We start from the raw sequence: 19,132 nt of genomic DNA, 5'->3' as shown, positions 1-19,132 counted from the left end.
CTCTCTCTCTCTCAAAATAAATACATAAACTTTAAAAAAAAATCCTTCTTTGTGCCTAATCTAATGGTCCCTCCAATTCTCAGTTCCCATCAGTGCTCCATAAAGACAGCACTAAATCCTAGGTTTCTACTCCAAAATCCAAGGGAAGAGACCACTAGGAAAGACATCCTCATTTGACAAGGGTCCCAAAGCCACTTACTTCTGTCATCTTATTTGTTATTCTGGGACAAGAACAAGTTACAGAACAATTATCTTAGGAGTTGGCAAAGGAGGTCTCTGAGAGTCACGTCAAGCTCACACTTCAATCAAGACAAATTCCCAATCCATTAGAAATGCCCAGCACTTACACAATTCTTTACTAACATCAACTGTTAAAATCCCACAAAGGAATGTGAGAGGAAGAGCTAGGAACGACAAGTAATTACTACTGGGATAAATCACAGAGAAAACATACTTCAGCAAGCTCCTATCTGGTCAAGCCAAGCAAAAGCTACTGATCCACCTTCCCCAGTCATCATCAAGTTGAGACAGAGGGCTCCCATCAACATGCGTGGTCACCTGCAGCTACTTATACATACATAGGGTCCCCATCTGGCCACACAATGACCAAACAGAAACCTGTTTGAGGAAGTCCATATGTGAGGCTGAAACCTGGAATATGACAGAGGAGGTCAGCAAAGGCCTCGTGTATTATTCCTGCCTTAGTTTATTCCTCATACGGGGCGAAAGTATATAAAAGGGCATGTGCACACAGGTGATCTGATTAATGCATTAGTGATGGTAGCACCAGGAGAGAGAGAAAGGTTTCTCGGTATAAACAAGTCCCAGATGATAGATGACCGCTTTTCTCTTAACCTGGCACTTTGTCATAGTGATGATGACGCTACTTACACCTTCTTAAATTTGTCTATTGCCTTATATTTTACAAAGCACTGTAACCTTACCAATTTCACCTTTATTCTCACAGCCTGTCTACAATCTAGATAGGGTATTTGTAGATCCACTCTAGAGAAGAGAATACTACATAACAGAGAGAGACAGTGATTTGTCTAAGCTCACAGAACTAGGGAGTTGTTGAGTCAGGACTAGAATTAAGAACGTCTGGCTTCCAAACCCATTCTGTTTGCACTACACCATGATGTACCTAGCCACCACTCGTCAGTGAGTAAATCTGTGCCCCAATTTCAACCCATGAAATCCCAGTGCAATTCCAATAAGAAACCACAGGAAGAAAGCAGCAGGCAGAGCACCAAGAAGGCAGCCCTGAAGAGTTCAAGTCCACCCAAACCTGGAGAGCATCTAATTTAACCACTCAACACCATTCCTACTGACCAAATAATCAGGCTATAAAATCAGAGTAAGGGCCAAATACTTGTCAGCCCTACCCAAAACCTGCAACAGAGGATGGCAACAAAGCAACTCCACACTACAGTATTTCTACAAAAATGTACCAATCACTGTGCGAAGTCTGTCTTGTGCAAATACAGTAAAACCTTGGTTTGTGAGCACAATTCCTTCTGGAAACACGCTTATAATCCAAAGCACTTTTATATCAAAGAGGATTTCAAGAACCACTGGCTCAGTTGTGATCATGTGACATTCAGCATCACGTACAACTCATACTGCAAGACATCACTCATTGATCAAGTTAAAATTTATTAGAAATGTTTGCTCATCTTGCAGTACACTCACAGAACAAGTAACTCACAGTCCAAGGTTTTACTCGTACTTGGTTTCTAACCCCTCAAAACTGGTATCAAAAGACATCAAAGACAACTAGTTTTACTCTGTTAAGTGGCACAGGGTATACCCTAGATCTACAGTTCCACATTTATCTGTACAATGGAATCACCTGAAGAATGTCAAATTACTGAAGGTAGTGTACCACCATCAGAGACTTCAATGTCATCAGTGTAAGGTGTGACCTGGGCTTTAGATTTCTTCAAGAAGGTCCCTAATGTGCAGAGTTTGGGAATCACTGCCCTACAGCCAGGCGAGTCAACTGAAAACTGCTGAACCTTATGAGGTTTAGTGTAATATAACAAAATTTCTATTTGCTTTAAAATAAAAGAGGCAAAGAAAAGCAGATAAAAGAACAAAGTAAAAGGGAAGGAAAGCTAATACAATAACCGGGTGCTTTTCAAACAGTGTGCTACCCTAGCCTTCAAAAACAAATATAAATAAAAAAGGGCATTGGACAAGAACACAAATAATTGTTTACAAGCCCTGTGCTTTTACTCTCCAGGAAAAAAATAAAGCTGCCACATTAGGCCTACTCATTTAATTTTAGACAACTACCAAGATTTCTTGTTTAATACCTTTATTTTCAGCTCTTCCTAACCTTTCTGAAAAGACCAGATGTAGGCGTTTGAAGGACTGAAGGGGTCCCAAATGCAGCTAGAAGCAGCTATAGCTGACCACCTTATTTATAGAGCAAACCATACTACCCTACCTCCATCCCCAATTTTCCTGATCCCCAATTTCTTGTTATGCTCATCATGATATGAGACTCTTTATTTGTTCACTGTCTCTCCCTATTAGCATGTAAGCTCCTTCAAGGTTAAGGGCACACATTCAGATGTATTTCCCAGCAACCGGAAGTCATCGACAATGGCATCATACCATTCTTTGTAAGTCTACCAAAACATGTGCCCGATTCTTTCCTGTTATTAGTACAGAATATTGGCAATGGTCTTTCAAATCAATATTCTACACTAGAAATAGATGGGTTTAATGGTGGCTATTTCATTATTGATCACGGATATATTTTTTAACGTGTAGAGAAATCTATATGGAATATTGAAACATTTTTGCAGTCACTTACCACTTTCAGGTTAAGTCCAATAAGTTCACTAGAATGTTCCAGCTCTCGATATTTATAGAGTTTTCACCTCAATACCATTCCCACAGTCATAATGAGAAAAAACAGTCCTGGGAGATCTTAGAAACTCTCAGATCAGATGAAAGGGATGTACACTTTGCCCCCTTTTTCTTTCTTGTGCATTAATCATTTGATAGTAGATGCATGATCACCCCTTCCCTGCCCATAATATGAGAAAAGAAGAATTTGTCTATTTGCTAATGACACAGTTCTAATGGCAGCATAAAGAACAAGCTCACTGGTCCACTGCTCCTGCCATCTAAGCACTGACAGAAAAAACAGCTTAACATCAACTACTTTATAACACTACAATCAACATTATTGATAAGTACCCTCCAATAGTGAACTGGCTTATATTTACTTACAATACTAGCAGAAAAACACACTTAGTTACCTAAGAGTCGATTTTGCAACAAACTGATCCTAGATAGTTTACTGACAAATTGCATTGCTATGAACATATCGTTGAAGCCAAAAAGGTGATTGACACAGAATCTGAAATTTACCCATGTCAAATCCCAAATATATGGGAAAGAACTTTGGGGTCCTGATCATCCTTCTGTGCGTGTGTTAGATCAGACTAACCTTGTTTTCAGAGAAAAATCTTTTTTTTTAAGATTTTATTTTTAAGTAATCTTTACACCCAACGTGGAGCTTGAACTCACAACCCTGACATCAAGCTCCACCAACTGAGCCAGCCAGGCACCCGTTTTCAGAGAAAAATCTTATCTAGGCCAGCAGGAACTCCTTGGACTAAATAAAATTTGGGGTAGTCTTTCATTTAGATAGATGTCCATTTAAGGGAAGAAGGAATCCATAATGCCTAACCTAGCCAGCCCTACTCCAACTCTTAACAGTTCAGAACAAGTCCACTTCCGAACACTTTGCGAACTTCTCACGTGGGAGCAATCACCATTATCCTTCTTACAGTATCCATTAAAGTAATCAATTCACTATAAATAACATTTCTAAGCACTTACTGTGTATACTGCATGTACTTTATATAAATAGCTTAGTATCTCATTTAATCCCTTCAACAATCCTTGGGAGTAGATGTAATTCTCAACTCCCAACTTTCGGCAAAGTCAAATAATTAGCCCCAAGTGACCCAGCTAGTAAAAGTCAAAGCCAGGACCCAAACACAGGTCCATCTGACCCACACTGACATTCACGACCTCGATTGTTATACAACTAATGCAAAGGCTCTTGTAAGCTGAAACCATTAGAAGTATATTTTTATTATAGGAGCTTAGAAAACCATGAGATTAAATTGCTGCCTTACTCCCTTTATGCCCAATGTGGCCACATTTTCAGTGTAAGTGATATAATTCCACCATACTATTCTCTCAAAGCACGTGAGATTCTCTGGGAGGAAGGCAACTACATAAATCTAAGTAGTTATTTTTTTTCTTTTTTTCTTTTTTTTTTTTTTGAACGTTTATTTATTTTTGGGACAGAGAGAGACAGAGCATGAACGGGGGAGGGGCAGAGAGAGAGGGAGACACAGAATCGGAAACAGGCTCCAGGCTCCAAGCCATCAGCCCAGAGCCTGACGCGGGGCTCGAACTCAGAGACCGTGAGATCGTGACCTGGCTGAAGTCGAACGCTTAACCGACTGCGCCACCCAGGCGCCCCTAAGTAGTTATTATAATAATCCTTATCTTAGTACACAGCTATGATTTTTTTCAAAAAATATAAATAGAGAAACAAGAGACATTCAAAATCTCTACAATCTCAGGAAGACTTAGAAATGAAAAAAATGTAGTCCCAGGCCTTGTGACGGTCAGCTCAAGTGGTTCAAAACTACTCACACTGGCTTAGTTTCCACTGATTGAATGCAATTATGAGTCGACTTCTATGGGTTGATAAATCAGAACTTGGGTAAGTGGTTTTCAAAGCTCATCTGTGCAGTTTTCGTGTGATGCAGACTTCCACATAAATTTTCCTTTAAAAAAGTTCATAAAAATATTAACTATCATCAAATACCTTTCTGGTTAGCTCATGCCACTGGGAAGAAGCTGCTGTTCTTATATTAATAATTCTTCCTGGAATTAATCAGTCATTGTACATTAGAACCAGCAGCTGGAGTGTTCTGAGTGATAATGAAACCTGTAACAAGGCATCTTCAGCCGTCTTTTCAAGACAATAAGGGAATTAAAATTTCAATTTAAATGCAGAGGTTTGAAACACGCTTCACTGGCAAAATTACTTCAATTAATGTGAGTGGAATACAAAGGACAGACTGCAGAAATGTGATGCAGCAACCAGAAATTATGTCATTAATGTGCTTGCATCAACCCAGCACAATGACTGCAGAGGTCTAATTTAAACCATACATATCGCAAAGCTACAGGCTACAATATTAATCAAGTCTCTGATTTCAATGTGACGGATACAGGCTTCTTGTTGGACCACTTTTAGCCTTTCATGAGCTAACAGCAGCTGTTTACCTTGAAGAAGGAAACAAAAGGCCATGCCTATTTGCAGACAGTCCCTGTCATGACAATTTAATTATTTTATGCAATACTCAGGTTATCATATCAAAAGAAGAAATAAATATCCCATCTAGAGGCCAAGTCTCTAGCTATCAGACCAGTGTGATAGTGAAGCAGGAATCGCAGGAGCTGACAAGGGCCATGGGTCACCACTGATTTATTTACTCTGGATTTATGAACCTGAGTAGGGATTACACTACTGGCTGTCCGCACCTGCCTTACAACGGAAATGCAAAATCTTTCGATAAACAGATCCAAGGAAATCGGAGAGTTTTGAAAGACTTGATTTTTTTGTCTTCACTTTCCTATGACGTCTTTTAGCAAGCATGTTTCATTTTGACCCTCGAGATGCCTTACGTAGATTTTACTTCTAATAGCACATAGCCACGGGGAAAGGAAATGTGAATATTTTTTCACATCAAGTCCAATGAAAGAGCAATTATAGCCCTTACTATTCACTCATATACAAAAGGCCAAATTGAAGGAAATTTCCAACCTTTTAAGCACACCTTTAATCCTACCTTCATGAAATCTTCATTGTACATTAGGATGCTCCAGCTCCTCAGATCATACAAAGCAACTACCTCGTCGGAAAAATGGAGAGCACATCAGAAACCCATCTCTCATAGGGTCACTATAAGAATTAAATGTGTTAACAAATGTGCTTCTTAAATGTAATGACAGAGTGAATACTCAGTACGTATTGGCTGCTAGTGTAATTATTGTTTTTTGTTGTTCACTCAAATATTGCTAAAGGGAAAGGCTGGAAACTGGAAGACTTTGTCATTAAGACAAACACCAAACCCAAAGAAAAAATCAGACCAGAGCCCCTAGAGAGGAAACACCTCTTTCCTCTATTAAAGTCTTTCACATGGTTACCCATCTGGCTAATGATCTGTGAACCCTGACTATATGAGGCCCACAGTGCTCAGCACAAGGCAGACAAAAATAAATAAGATATAGCCCTTGCCCTCAATGACCTACCATACAAACAAAAGCAATTGTATTACAAGGAAGTACATGCAGCTTATGGAAACAAACAAACAAACAAAAAAAGGCATCTACTCAGGTCAAGTATTCTCAACCACGATAAAAACAAATGCCTAATTTTTTGGAAAAAGCACCTAATCACCTGGGACATTCAGAGAGCTAAAGAAACCTGAGCTAAGCCCTAAATAAATAAATAAATAAATAAATAAATAAATAAATCATTTTCCAGGCAGACAGGACTGGGATTAGGTTCAGGGACATATGATCAATTAAACATCTATCACATCCCTTCATCACTAACAAATAACTAAAAATTGTTATTAATAAAGCGCCACTGTTTTAAAAAATATAACCAGCAATAAGATATATTTAATACCTCTAAGGAACATATTACTAAGCATTATTATATAGAGCATAAATGAAGATCTCAATAAATGAGGTCTATCCTGTTCACTGAAAGACTCGGTAATATGAAGATGAAATTCTTACAATGAATCAGTCTCATGACGCTTCTTGCGGAATGTGACAAGCTGATACTAAAATTCATACGGAAAAGTAAAGGGCCACGAATAGAACAGACAGTTCTGTCTGTTCTGAGAAGCAAGATGAGGGAACGTCTCCACCTGCTATCAAGCTATATCATAAAATAACGGTAATTAAAACAGCATGGTTTCAGTGCAGATATAGACAAGACCAATTAATAAAAATGAAGAGCTCAGAAACAGACCCATGCATACGTGAAAACTTGGTATGTGACCAAGATGGCATTCAAAGTCAGTAGGAAATAAATTTAGCAAATGGTCTGAGCTAAGTGGCTTTTTACATAGAAGATAAAATTAGATCCCGAGTTTATACCATATACGGAAATAGAGTCCAAATGAATTAAAGAAGACATAGTAGATTCTCTAGAGGACACTGGGATAGAAAAAATTTTTTCTTAAAAATCAGATAAAGGAAAAAAGAAAGAAATCTTACCACATTAAATTTCAAAACTTCTTTGTAACAAAGGGCTTCATAAAGCAAAAATATATACCACTAACTAGGAGAAGATATTTCAAATACCTCTAACAAAATATTAGTGTCCATTATATATAAACAATGACAAACAGGGGAAAAAAAGGAACTTCTGGGCAACACAGCTCATATACTCACCCCTTTCTGGAGGTAAATGCTCCTCCTTCCCACCCCACTCCTCCCAACCACATGATTTTAGTTAGAACTGACAATCATAGTATTCAAGCTGGCCCAATCTGGACCCTATCCATGTTTTCTTTGGGGGGGGAGGAGGGGTTAAGTTTATTTATTTATGTTTGAGAGAAAGAGAGTACACAAGAGGGGGAGGAGCAGAGAGAGAGAAGGAGACACAGAATCCGAAGCAGGCTCCAGGCACTGAGCTGTCAGCAAAAAGCCCAACATGGGGCTCGAACCCATGAACCGTGAGATCATGACCTGAGCTAAAGTCGGATGCTTAACTGACTGAGCCACCCAGGCATCCCTATCCCTGCACATTTTAATTAAAAGAAATTTTCCTCCGCAAAGCTAGAAAGACCTTGGCCACAGCCCACACCCTTTCTCCTCCCCCAAACACCCAAACCCCACCCACTTGTGAAAGCAACAGTCTGCAAGAGGACACTGAAGACAACAGGCAGAGAGAACACACAGGTGGCATTCCACATCTCCTCCTGTCCTTTTAGCTGACTGGTTACAGGAACTGCTTACTGTTTACTCCTATCATACACCAGGTTTCAATATATGACAGAATATCACAGCGTACCTCACATCTTAGTGACCGAAGTCCCTTAACAGGTTCTCATGAAGGGCTTACAGCGTAATTCTTTTTGAAAATCTAAATTGTTACCATTTGGAAGATTTATCCTGCTTCTCCCACCAAGTCGTCTCAGTGTTTTTTTCAGTGTTACAGCCAATCTAACTCAGTGAAACAAAGACAGGGGACTCTCACCAACTGTGGAAAAGAGGAACCAAATGCAGTCACCTGCTATGGAGGGCTTCTGTAGTCCCCAAACAGCTCGAGAAACATGGCAGTGGGGTGGTCATGTGGAAAGCGGCGGGGGGGGCGGGGGTGGGGGGTAGACAGAGCAGCCCTCTAAGAGCCACCAGCCCTGGGAAAGTTAGGATTGTTAGGAAATAAGATGTGTATTATTTTTTATTCATCTTCTTGACACTCAGCACATGCACCACCAGTAACAACATTCTCTGAATTTTCATTTCTAATTCAAAAAGTAACAGAATGGGAGCGTCCAGCTGGCTCAGTCAGTAGAGCATGTGACTCTTGACCTCAGGGTTGGGAGTTTGAGCCCCATGCTGGGTGTAAAGCTTACTTTAAAAAAAAAAAAACAAAAAAGTAACAGAATGACTCAGAGGCTAAAGGCTAGTCTGTGGAGTATGCTTGCTTGACAAAGTCGCTTCCAGAATTATTGCTCCAAAATTATTTTCTTGCTCTTCAGTTTAAAGGAAAAAACAAAGCCCTCACGTAACAATCCCTTCAAAGAATTTGTGGAACGTGAAGTCCGTAAATATCCTTAAGTTGTCTCTCACACAGATTTCATTCTTTAAAATGGGATTCATTAGGGGTACCTGTCTGGCTCAGTTGGTAGAGCATGCAACTCGTGATCTTGGGGTTGTGAGTTAAAGTCCTACATTGGACATGGAACCTACTTTAAAAAAGTAAGTAAATAAAAAATAAAATAAAATAGGATTCATTAGCCACCTTCCTCTGAAATTCAAACACCTTCATTACCATGCCAACGTGATCTAGGTACCAGTTTCTTACCATTACGCACCTTGCCATTGTTCCAAAGGCAGATAATGCATAAATAATCGCCTACCACTTCAAACACTGAAATTAGGAAGAGAACCGGTCAGGCTTCACCTACAAGGGCTTGTGAATCCCAAGAGGCGGTCTGTAATGTGCTACATGAAAGACAGCATTCAGAGAACAAGAGCAAGGGCTTTCCTATCTTAGCAGAAATGACCGTTCGCACAGGTAGCTCTCTCACCAGCATGTCGGTGGCACTGAGATAGTGCTTGCTGGCCATGCACTGTTCCAGCTTTTGAGGCACTTGCTTGATATTCTCAATTTCATCCAGCAGGTTCAGGACATGCTTGTGTTCAATTCCTTCAATCCACAATTTCCGGAGCTCATCCCGTTTACAGTGCAACAGCATCTTGCAAGAAAGCAGATTCTCTTTCACCTACAATAAACAGATTCAACCTTGGGTCAGTCCAGAGTCTTGCCATCCTAAACCTATAATCTGGTTAGTAGTTTTCACTATCAGTGTCACTAGAAGTAACAGTTCCCAATTCCCCCTCCCACTAGTTCCCCGTGGTTGGCTGGCTTGCAAAATTCTAATCCTGGTTCTGACACTGACTCGCATGGATGGGGGTCTCCACCTCTGTGTGTATCTGCTCTCCTGTGAAATGAGAAAACTACTCCTAACCTACCTTTGAGTGAATCTGGAAGAAGCTACTTAGGATATACAGCACTCTGAAGACATGAAGAACCCACGGATGTTAAACTATCTAAAAGGGAATGACTGATCGAGTCCATGCTCTTATTCCTTCCCAATTCTTCTCTGCATGTTTCTTATTCAGCAGACAGCTCACTTGGACCATCCTAGATCTACAACTTCAGCTGAAGCTTACAGCCAATGAACTGTGCATTCATCTCAACTAACACGAAAATAAGCCCACTTTCCAGAAAAGAGGAGACACGTCCAGAGACATCTCAAAATAAAAGCACTAGGACATACCAAGGATTTTTAGATATTAAATAAGACAATCTCAAACATTCTCATGGATCTAGCTTAGTGACCAGTATGGCACAGCTCGACAGAACAGGAGGAGAAGGAGCAGGAGGTAGTCACGATGTACATGATGAGCACATTTTCATGTTCATAATTAAGGCTTTTCAATTTTTACAGCATGAAATAAAAAGAATCAGGACCTTTCACAATTCACAGAACTACTCTTATGTACTTTTGACAGTCCTCACATGTATTTTTAAATTCGAATTCAGTATTTAATTTGGTTTTTGTTTTAGGTAAAATTTATGAATACATGTCAGTTATACCATTTGATGAATTTTAGCAAATGTAAGACACCTGTATAATCCAAACCATCATATATAAGACATTTCCATCAGCCCAGAAAGTCTACCACGTTTCTGACCATTGAAAATTTGTCTTCTACAAGATCTGGGGTGGTGGTGCACACACTCATGAACACTATGCTTCTGGTGATTATAAAACTAAATTTTAACATTTTCCGACAAACAAGGAAAATATAAAGATGGAATGCTAAGATCAGAATGTTTCTTGAGAAACATTTCTCTGCTGAGAAAGCATCTACCCTATCCCAATAACTTAAGGACAATACACCTATCATACTTTTATGAAACTCTCCAATGTAAAAAGAACCCTAAATAGATTCTGTAACCTCTCCTGATAAGCAAAGTGGAATGATTATTTGCTTTGGAAGGAGTCATGGACCCTTTTGAAAAACTACCAAAGACAGTGCTAATTACCTCCACTCCTTCCTTCCCCTTTCTGCAGTCCCTAAGTGATTTTTTTTTTTTTTTTTTTTTTTTTTTTTTGCTAATCATAAAGCATCTAGAAAAGAGAACAGAGAGGGGGGAATGGTATATAAGAGATGGTAACAAAACTTTTCAAGTTGGCAGGAAGATGGAATGTGGGTAATTTAGCAGAGCAGAGTGATCTGAAAGTCTTAGTATGGAGACGGGTTTGCTACCACTGACAAGGAGGTGCCGAGGACACGGAAAGCTGGAGCCCAGGGCCAACACCTTCCATAGGGAGTATTTTGAGCCCTGGACCTTCATCAATCCACACAGATGGGTAATTCCCTCCCCCCAAACACTGGCTAACTAGAAGGCTTATGATCTGAAGAAACTCAATCAGAAAGGATCCAGGCCAGACATCACCAAGGGGAAGGTGTGAGGCACCAGACTGCAAACACAAGAATGATATTAAAGTGGGCCTATGGAACAGTAAAATCCTCAGCCTGCTCTGGACACCCAGCCTCCTGCTAGGGTTGCCTCTAAATACACTCAGCCTGAATTTTAGCTCCAACACAGGAAACTTATGGCCTTCCCTGGGAAAGATGACAAGGCGAAAAGACCCAGAGTTAGTGACACCTGAAGTTTCGCCGAGGAAACTACTGGGTCCCTGCACGATCATCACTAGACAAGGCCCACAACATGCTCTGAGCTTTCCAATCAGCTTTGTACTGACTCCCTCTTTCATTCAAATAGTTAGACAAGGATCACCAGACAGCCAAGGAAAGCGTGGAATACGCAAAGGCAGGCACCAAAACAAACAAACAGAAAAAAGTGCTGGAGGGGACTGGGATAACTATAATATCCCTTAGGAAAAATAGGAAATATTACATCAATGAAACAAGAATAGGATGCTATAAAAAAAAAAAAAAAAACCTGAGAATAAAAACAGCTTTGGAAATTAAAATATGGTAGAAAAAAATCCAATATAAAGGTCAGAAGCTATCTTTGAGGAAATCTACAGAGAATAAAACAAAAAACGAAAGGTGGAAGATAAAAGAAATGAGGAGACTGATCCAAGAAGTCCACTATTTGCCAAATAGGAGTTCCAGGGGAGGAAAAATGAGACAAATGGAGTGAAGAAAAATACAATAAAAGAAAATGTTCCAGAAGACATGTGTTTTTAGACTGAAAAAGTACACCAAGTGTTCAAGAAAATGGAGTGAAAAAAGAACCACGCCAGGACATGTGATCCTGCTGTGTGAGAACACATGGGATAGAGAGGCGATCTTAAAAGCTTTTGGGGGAAGTGGGGAGGGACAGAATCCATATAAAGCATTATGAATCAGAATGCATCAGACTTTTCTCAACAGCAACACTAAAAGCTACAAGACAAAGGAATGATATAGCTTCAAAATCCTAAGAGAGAATTATTTCCCAGAAAAACTATCAATCAAGTGTGCGGGAAGAATAAAGACATTTTCAGACTTATAAGCTCTCAAAATGATAAACCTTAGATGCACCATAGCTCAGCAAGCTAGTGAAGAACGTGCTCCATCAACACAAGAGAATAACAGAAGACCAGAAACACAGGACCCAGGAAAGGGGAAAACCAATGCAGAAGACAGGCAACAGGAGGATTCAAGCATTAACTGCAAGGAAAACAGCAACAACAAAACTGCACAGGCACAAATAGTATGCTGGATGGCTCAGAGGGAAATAGTCACGTAGCTGTAATAAAATGAGCACCATCTATTTAACCAACAACTAGGATACAACTAGAGAGAGGATGTGGGAAGAAGATGAAGTAGGGCAGGGGAAAGGGTGGGAGGGGGACCTAAATCCTCATCTTCCATAGCCGGAAGCTTATATCCAATGTCTAAAGTAGAAAAACCAAGAATAGTATAAGCATATTACTAAGAGTAAAAGTCAGTGTCTCTGAAGTTTTGGAAGTGGGACTGGGGAAGGATGAGGTAGGGAAGTACTGGTTTTTGTCACCACTTACGGTTTTGACTTTTGAAAATATTAACTGAAGTATGGTTGACATGTACTATTGGTTTCAGGTATATGACACAACGATATGACCATCATATACATTATAAAATGCTCACCATGACGAAGTGTCATTACCATCTATCGCTATACAAAGTCGTTACACTATTACTGACGGTATTCCCCAGGCTCTACTCTTCATTCCTAGGTCTTCTTTTGGAACTGTGTATCTCTTAATGCCCTTTATTGGACTTCTTAAACGTATTTCTCAAGGCTATTCCCAGATCCTCTTGGCACTCTTGGTCTCTGGGCTAAGAACTCCAACTATTTTTTTTTTTTTCCAACGTTTTTATTTATTTTTGGGACACAGAGAGACAGAGCATGAACGGGGGAGGGGCAGAGAGAGGGAGACACAGAATCGGAAACAGGCTCCAGGCTCTGAGCCATCAGCCCAGAGCCTGACGCGGGGCTCGAACTCACGGACCGTGAGATCGTGACCTGGCTGAAGTCGGACGCTTAATCGACTGCGCCACCCAGGCGCCCCAGAACTCCAACTATTAAATCCATTCTCTTTTAAATCCTTAGTTAAAATCTGTTAGAATTTGATTTCTGATAGTCTACTTTTATCACCTGGGTTCTGTAATTCTCGGATTTTTCTTTGGTGTTTAACAGTTATTATGGAAATTGTTAAAAATAAATTTTATGTCGTGCAACACCCAACTAGGCTCTTGATCAAGAGGCTCGGGATAAACTTACTAAGTGTCAGTAAAGCTTGGCAAACTCCTTTCTGATTGGGAAAAGGACTGTTAGGGCATTTCACAGCAGGATATATACAATGTAGTCTGCTCACTTCTCATTTTTGCTTACTACATGGAAGAAAATGGAAAAGAAAAGTAGACTCTGTCTGTGTTTAGGGGTGGGGAAGACAGCATCAGGCTGTGTGGAAAATGAACATCACCAAAACTATTCCCTAAACTGAGTTATTAGCCAAAGCTCCAGACATAAGAAGGTACAAGAACTTTTAATATTAAATTGCCCCGAGGCTTCAGCTTTTTTGATTGGAAAGTCACGGTTATGAAGAAATGTTATTTTAAAACTTGGGCGGCAGGGGGGTAATACTACTCAGTAATAAAAGAAAAGAAATATGAAGAATCTCAGAAACATTATGCTGAACAAAAGAAGCCAGATACAAAGAAGTACATACTGAAGTTCTAGAACATGCAAAAATTAATGTAGTGATGGAATTCAAATCAGCAGTTGTGATTTGAACATGTGGAGGGGAGTGGGAAAGAAGTAGAGGAACACAGTCTTTTCACTCCAAAGAAGCAAGGGGGAACTCTCTGGGGTGGGTGGGAACACATCCTAGGACATATACATTTGCCAAAGCTCACTGAACTGTCTTCTAAAATACTGCAGTTTATTGTATGTAAATTATAGCTCAATAAATGTTTTTATACAGGGAAGAGAAACAGGACTGTATCCATCAATGAATATCATCTAAAATGTGAGAAAGTTACCAAAGTACGTCTAAACTTTTATTTCTCGATGTGGTAACAGTATTTTAATTCCATTCTATTTTAATTTATCAGGATAATTAAGATTGAAAAATTATCTTCCTGTTTCTTCTTGAAATAAATCCACGGAGTCAAACTATTCAAATCAAGACATCGAAACCCACGTACAGAAATCCTTCTTCAAACACAAGTTCCTTTCCTTCCTGAGACTTCTAGTAACTTCACATTTGCTCCTAATCACCTGTTCAGCCACAGCAAGAATTTCAGTTTCAATATACTAGAACTTCCAGCCATTCTAATTAGAGACTATTAGCAAAAGAGAAAATGAGGGTAACAGGCCCCAAGAGGTTACTGGGAATGGGTATGGGAGAGGATACAGAAAGCAGAGAGATAGAGTCATTCGCACCCTTGACTTGGGGAAGATGAAGACAGGAGGAAAACTACCTGGAGCCTCTGAGTAACAGAGATACATGTACGAGAGGCTGATGGATCCAGGCCTTAATTCAATGCCTTTCTGATTCTGATCAAGGATAATGGGAGGAGGGACTGCCTTTGAGTGTGCAAACTATCTATAATAAAGCACAACAAATGTGCAAGCACCCCACTGAAACTAGAGACTAGAAATGTTCTACGCAAGGGATGGGAGGTGAAAACTAACGTAACAGTCAACGTCATTCTTAATTCTGAAAGTACAAAACAGACTTCTCTTCTGTAGTTAAAAATAAATCTACATATAAGCGTGTTCATGGGTATTCTCCTGACCTGTGTCCAACCCATTTTTTTCCACAGCCTTCTAGAAAGTGCCTAGAAAGAAGTGCAGAAACACCACTCACCGTTCTGTTTAAAAGCCTGTTAGAAGAACTGCAGATCACTTTTAAATTACCTTCAAACTTTTATTCCCATGCTTTTGTTGCCTTAGTTTTGGAGGAGGAGGGGCGAGTTTAGCTGCCATTCTAAGGTCTTAAATTCTCTGAGAGGCTCCACAGAACCCCTTCTGAGGGCAATACTTTTCCATTAAGTTGCAGAGTCTTGACATGCTACACAAATACAGATACAGTTAAACTGAACGGAGAGATAAGCGCATAGTTCTTGTGACCGCATTAACATGCAATACTGCCTAGTACATTTTAAATTATGCTAGCGCATTATTGCCCACCGTTTAGCCCACCTTTCTACCCTTTCTCCCTTTCTCATAGAAGCAGCCGGGATGTTTCCATCATACGTTTGGGCCGTAAACAATTTCCTACCACAACCATGTTGCTCTACTGCGACATTTTCTATATTAAGATTATTCTTTGTTCTTATTCTGCCTCTTAAGGTATAGTTTCATATAAAAGCCACAAAATTATTTTAAATGTTAAGTAATGAATGTTGCACTACTCAATGATTAAGCTCTTAACAACTTCATTTGAATAATCACATATAGTTATTTCCAATTACAGGCAAGAAAAATGAGTTAGCAGTTTCATCTAGTACCAACAGAGCAGCTGAAATTGGGGGGAATCATAAAGTGTTTGTGCACACCTCACAAGAGAGACAAGTATCTGTTTTCCCTGGTCTTCCAGCTCCTGTGATAAACATTAGACAGATACTTAGTATCCTTTAAAGATACTAAGAGGATACTGATGTCCTCTCCTCTACCTAGTAGAGCATGGAGGAAACACTCAAATTCAAAGACCAACAATTACATTCAAATTCAAACATTACCCAAGTTCCCAGCTTGTATCCATTCATATCCCTCTATTTTGGTGCCGCTGCTGAACAGTCATTATTATGAGACACTGGCAGTACCTGTGGTTTCTGAAGTTTTCTAGTACAGTAACATCTCATTCTGACTGATATCAATATGTGTTCAACAGTAATAATAGGGTAGCCTAAGTATTTTGATTATCCACATCACTCAACCTGATCAATCATATATATCTCTTGTATGGACATGTAAATTTTTTAATCTAGAAAAACATTCCCAATAGACTTGACTACCTGGGAAAAGAGTCAACGCTGTCTGTCACCTCAATATCCCCAAGGACATAGATCCTCCCAATATAAATCCATATACGAAACTATTAACATAGCGGGAAATGTAAACAGTTCTGTGTTCTCAAGCTTTAAAAGCATGAACACGAACACCTTCACCTGCCTTGGTCCCCACCAAAATCTACTCTCAGAATAGCAGCCAGCCCTTTTAAAACGTTAGTTATATCATGCCAGTTTTATGTTCAAAAGCTTATTACAGTGGTCTCCCGTCACAAAGAGTTATGAACAAAGTCCTTACAGGCACCAAAACCCCACGTGACCTGACCCACTACACTGTACCTCACCCACCAGCTCTCTCTCTCTCCCTCGCCCTCTCTCTCCAGCACTCTCACCTCTCCCCACCCCATTTTGCTTCAGCCCCACTGGCCTCCTCACTGCTTCCCCCAAACTCCTATCATGTTCTTGCTTCAAGACCTTGCTGCCCCTGCCATGCCTTCTTCCTGAGGCGCTTCTCCTGACTCTCCCTCAGTTTCTGCAGGTGTTGGCTCAAATGTAACCTCAGTGAACTCTGCCCGGCTAGGCCACTGAAGCAGCAACTCGCTATTCTCCCTTCCTTGCTCTTGGATTCTTAAGTACAGCACTTCTTACCATCTGTTAGACAGCCTTTTACTAATTTATAGTGGGGTCTCCCTTGACTAGAATGTAAAGCAGAATGTAAACTCCACAAGGACAGGAATTTGTTTGATTCACTTCTAGACCCCAGAGCCTAGAGCAACGCTCAGCACCAAACAGGCACTTTATACAGAGACCAAATCACTGCTGTTAAATAACACCCACGTTCTTTTTCCTGTCATCTCCTCCTGTAACGTGTAAGTTCCATGAGGACAGGGACAGGTGTTTTCCACTGGTGTCACCCCAGCAGTTAAAACAGAACCAGGCACACAGCCAGCACTCAACAGGTATTTGTTGAATGAATCCTCATTACTTTTGGCAGAGAGCAGAAAGAAAATTTCAACTCACATCTATACATCCTCAATATCTTGCTGGGTGTGAAATCATGTAGCCCCATGATTATACAATCATCCCCACTTTTACTTTAAAAATACACACACCTACATACACCTAGATTTTACACACAATCCAAAGTAACAATTAAAAACCAAAAATGACAGGGAAAGATTCGGAAGAAAACATCAGTGTTTCCTTGGTGATAAGAAATGGACTTTCACGTTACAAAACTGTCGAATTATACAATAGAAACAAATGCGCTTTCATTTCTCCCAACATTTTTCTGCTCTTACTTATCAATTACTAGAGGCTTTTTGGAAAAGAGCGTTAGCCCGTTCTCTTCCCAATACTGAAGCTAATTCATAACAGAATTGTGTGACATTTACTTTGACAACTGTCTGATGTAACAAACACCAAGTTTTCTTTTTATTTTCTTTCGTTCAAAATTCCAACGTACTTAAAAATGGGGATGGTGGACAGACTATGGCCACTAAAGTAAATGTGAAATAATCAAGATGAGACTCTTCAAAACCAGCCAACACTCTCTAGGCAAAGAGGCTATCGACTCCAAGTGAGAGGGGGTCAAGGCAGAAACCACCACAGCGCTTCCCCTGACATTATGACAAAGTCCTTTCAGCCAAGCAAACTAATCAGAAAACAGAGATACCAAACCTTCACCCTTCCTGGGATTCCCCGGGGCAGAGCCAGAAGGTCAGCACCGCTGAACATTCATTTTCTGACTCCTCTCGAGCTTAGTATATTGGGTCAAAATGGACTACAGTTTACTTTAAACTGATCTACAGCTTTACCTAGTTTCACAGATAAATCCATAGGATGAACTCATCATTTGTAAAGGCTAAGAATTATAGTATTCCTTTTGAAAATTCCCAGTTAATTTGACAAGGTAAAGAGGTCAACAAATTGCTTCAAAATAGGTAAAGAGCTTACCGGTTCTCAACCGGTACTCAGAGAGGCTGAAACTATCAACCACATTCTTAGAAGAATAATTTAGGTCTCTGCTTAGAAAATCATAACATAAGGCCTAGAAGACAGAAAAGAAAATTCGGGAAAAAGCTGGGAGCCTAGATATCCCCGGGCGGGCAAAAGGCGGGGAAGATACCACCAGGCGGGCACAGTGCAGGGAACTCCCTGACCGATGAATAGCACAGCCAGAGTGCTGCAAATGGTCTGTGCAGCCCTGTGGCCGCAGAGGTGCTGGAAGGGCAGCTGCAGGCTTTTAAGGAGGGGATCAAGCATGAGGCCCTGCATCTCTCACCCAACACCGAACAAGAGGCAGCTAACATATCGGGGTTCCACAAGACAGCTCATTTCAAAAAGGGAGGTTACCACTTAAAAGATGTCTGAAAACCAGCAGCAAGGACCTGAAAGGGAGACCAGCGTTTACATCCTAGTCTGCTGAGTGAGGAACAGCCAAGCCTGGCAAACAAGCAGTGCTAAGTGGTAGCAATTACTGCCATCGGAGTGGTATTAAAAGGAGTGACCCTCGAAACACATGGCCAAAACCGTATGACGACGTGACAGCACCTAAATGTCAGTTCATCCCTCAGGCCAAATATAAAAATACCCTTTATGAGCCCAATTTATCCTTTAGGCAGTAAAGACCTGGCAGCCAGGAACCAAGAGTTTTTCAGGGACCTACTACAAAAGGAAGGAGGTGGGCGGGGAGAGAAAGGGGGCAAGAAGTAGAAAGACGGGGAGGAAGAAAAAAAGAATGAAAAGAAAT

General features: G+C 40.3%; 1 protein-coding gene across 2 annotated transcripts in view; it reads right to left on the bottom strand.

Moving 5' to 3' along the window:
* Positions 1-19,132, bottom strand: part of EXOC4 (exocyst complex component 4) — a 756,122-nt gene that overhangs the window by 712,111 nt on the left and 24,879 nt on the right. For both annotated transcript variants that reach the window (XM_047095756.1, XM_047095757.1), the window contains exon 3: positions 9,384-9,578. In XM_047095756.1, the coding sequence (XP_046951712.1) occupies positions 9,384-9,578 (195 nt within the window). The remainder of the gene's footprint in view (positions 1-9,383; positions 9,579-19,132) is intronic.

This window comes from Lynx rufus, unplaced genomic scaffold (assembly GCF_022079265.1).
Source record: "Lynx rufus isolate CCGP_SWC_20201006 ecotype Redwood Valley unplaced genomic scaffold, mLynRuf1.p SCAF_4, whole genome shotgun sequence".
NCBI lineage: Eukaryota > Metazoa > Chordata > Mammalia > Carnivora > Felidae > Lynx > Lynx rufus.
This window is presented reverse-complemented; position numbering and strand designations above follow the sequence as displayed.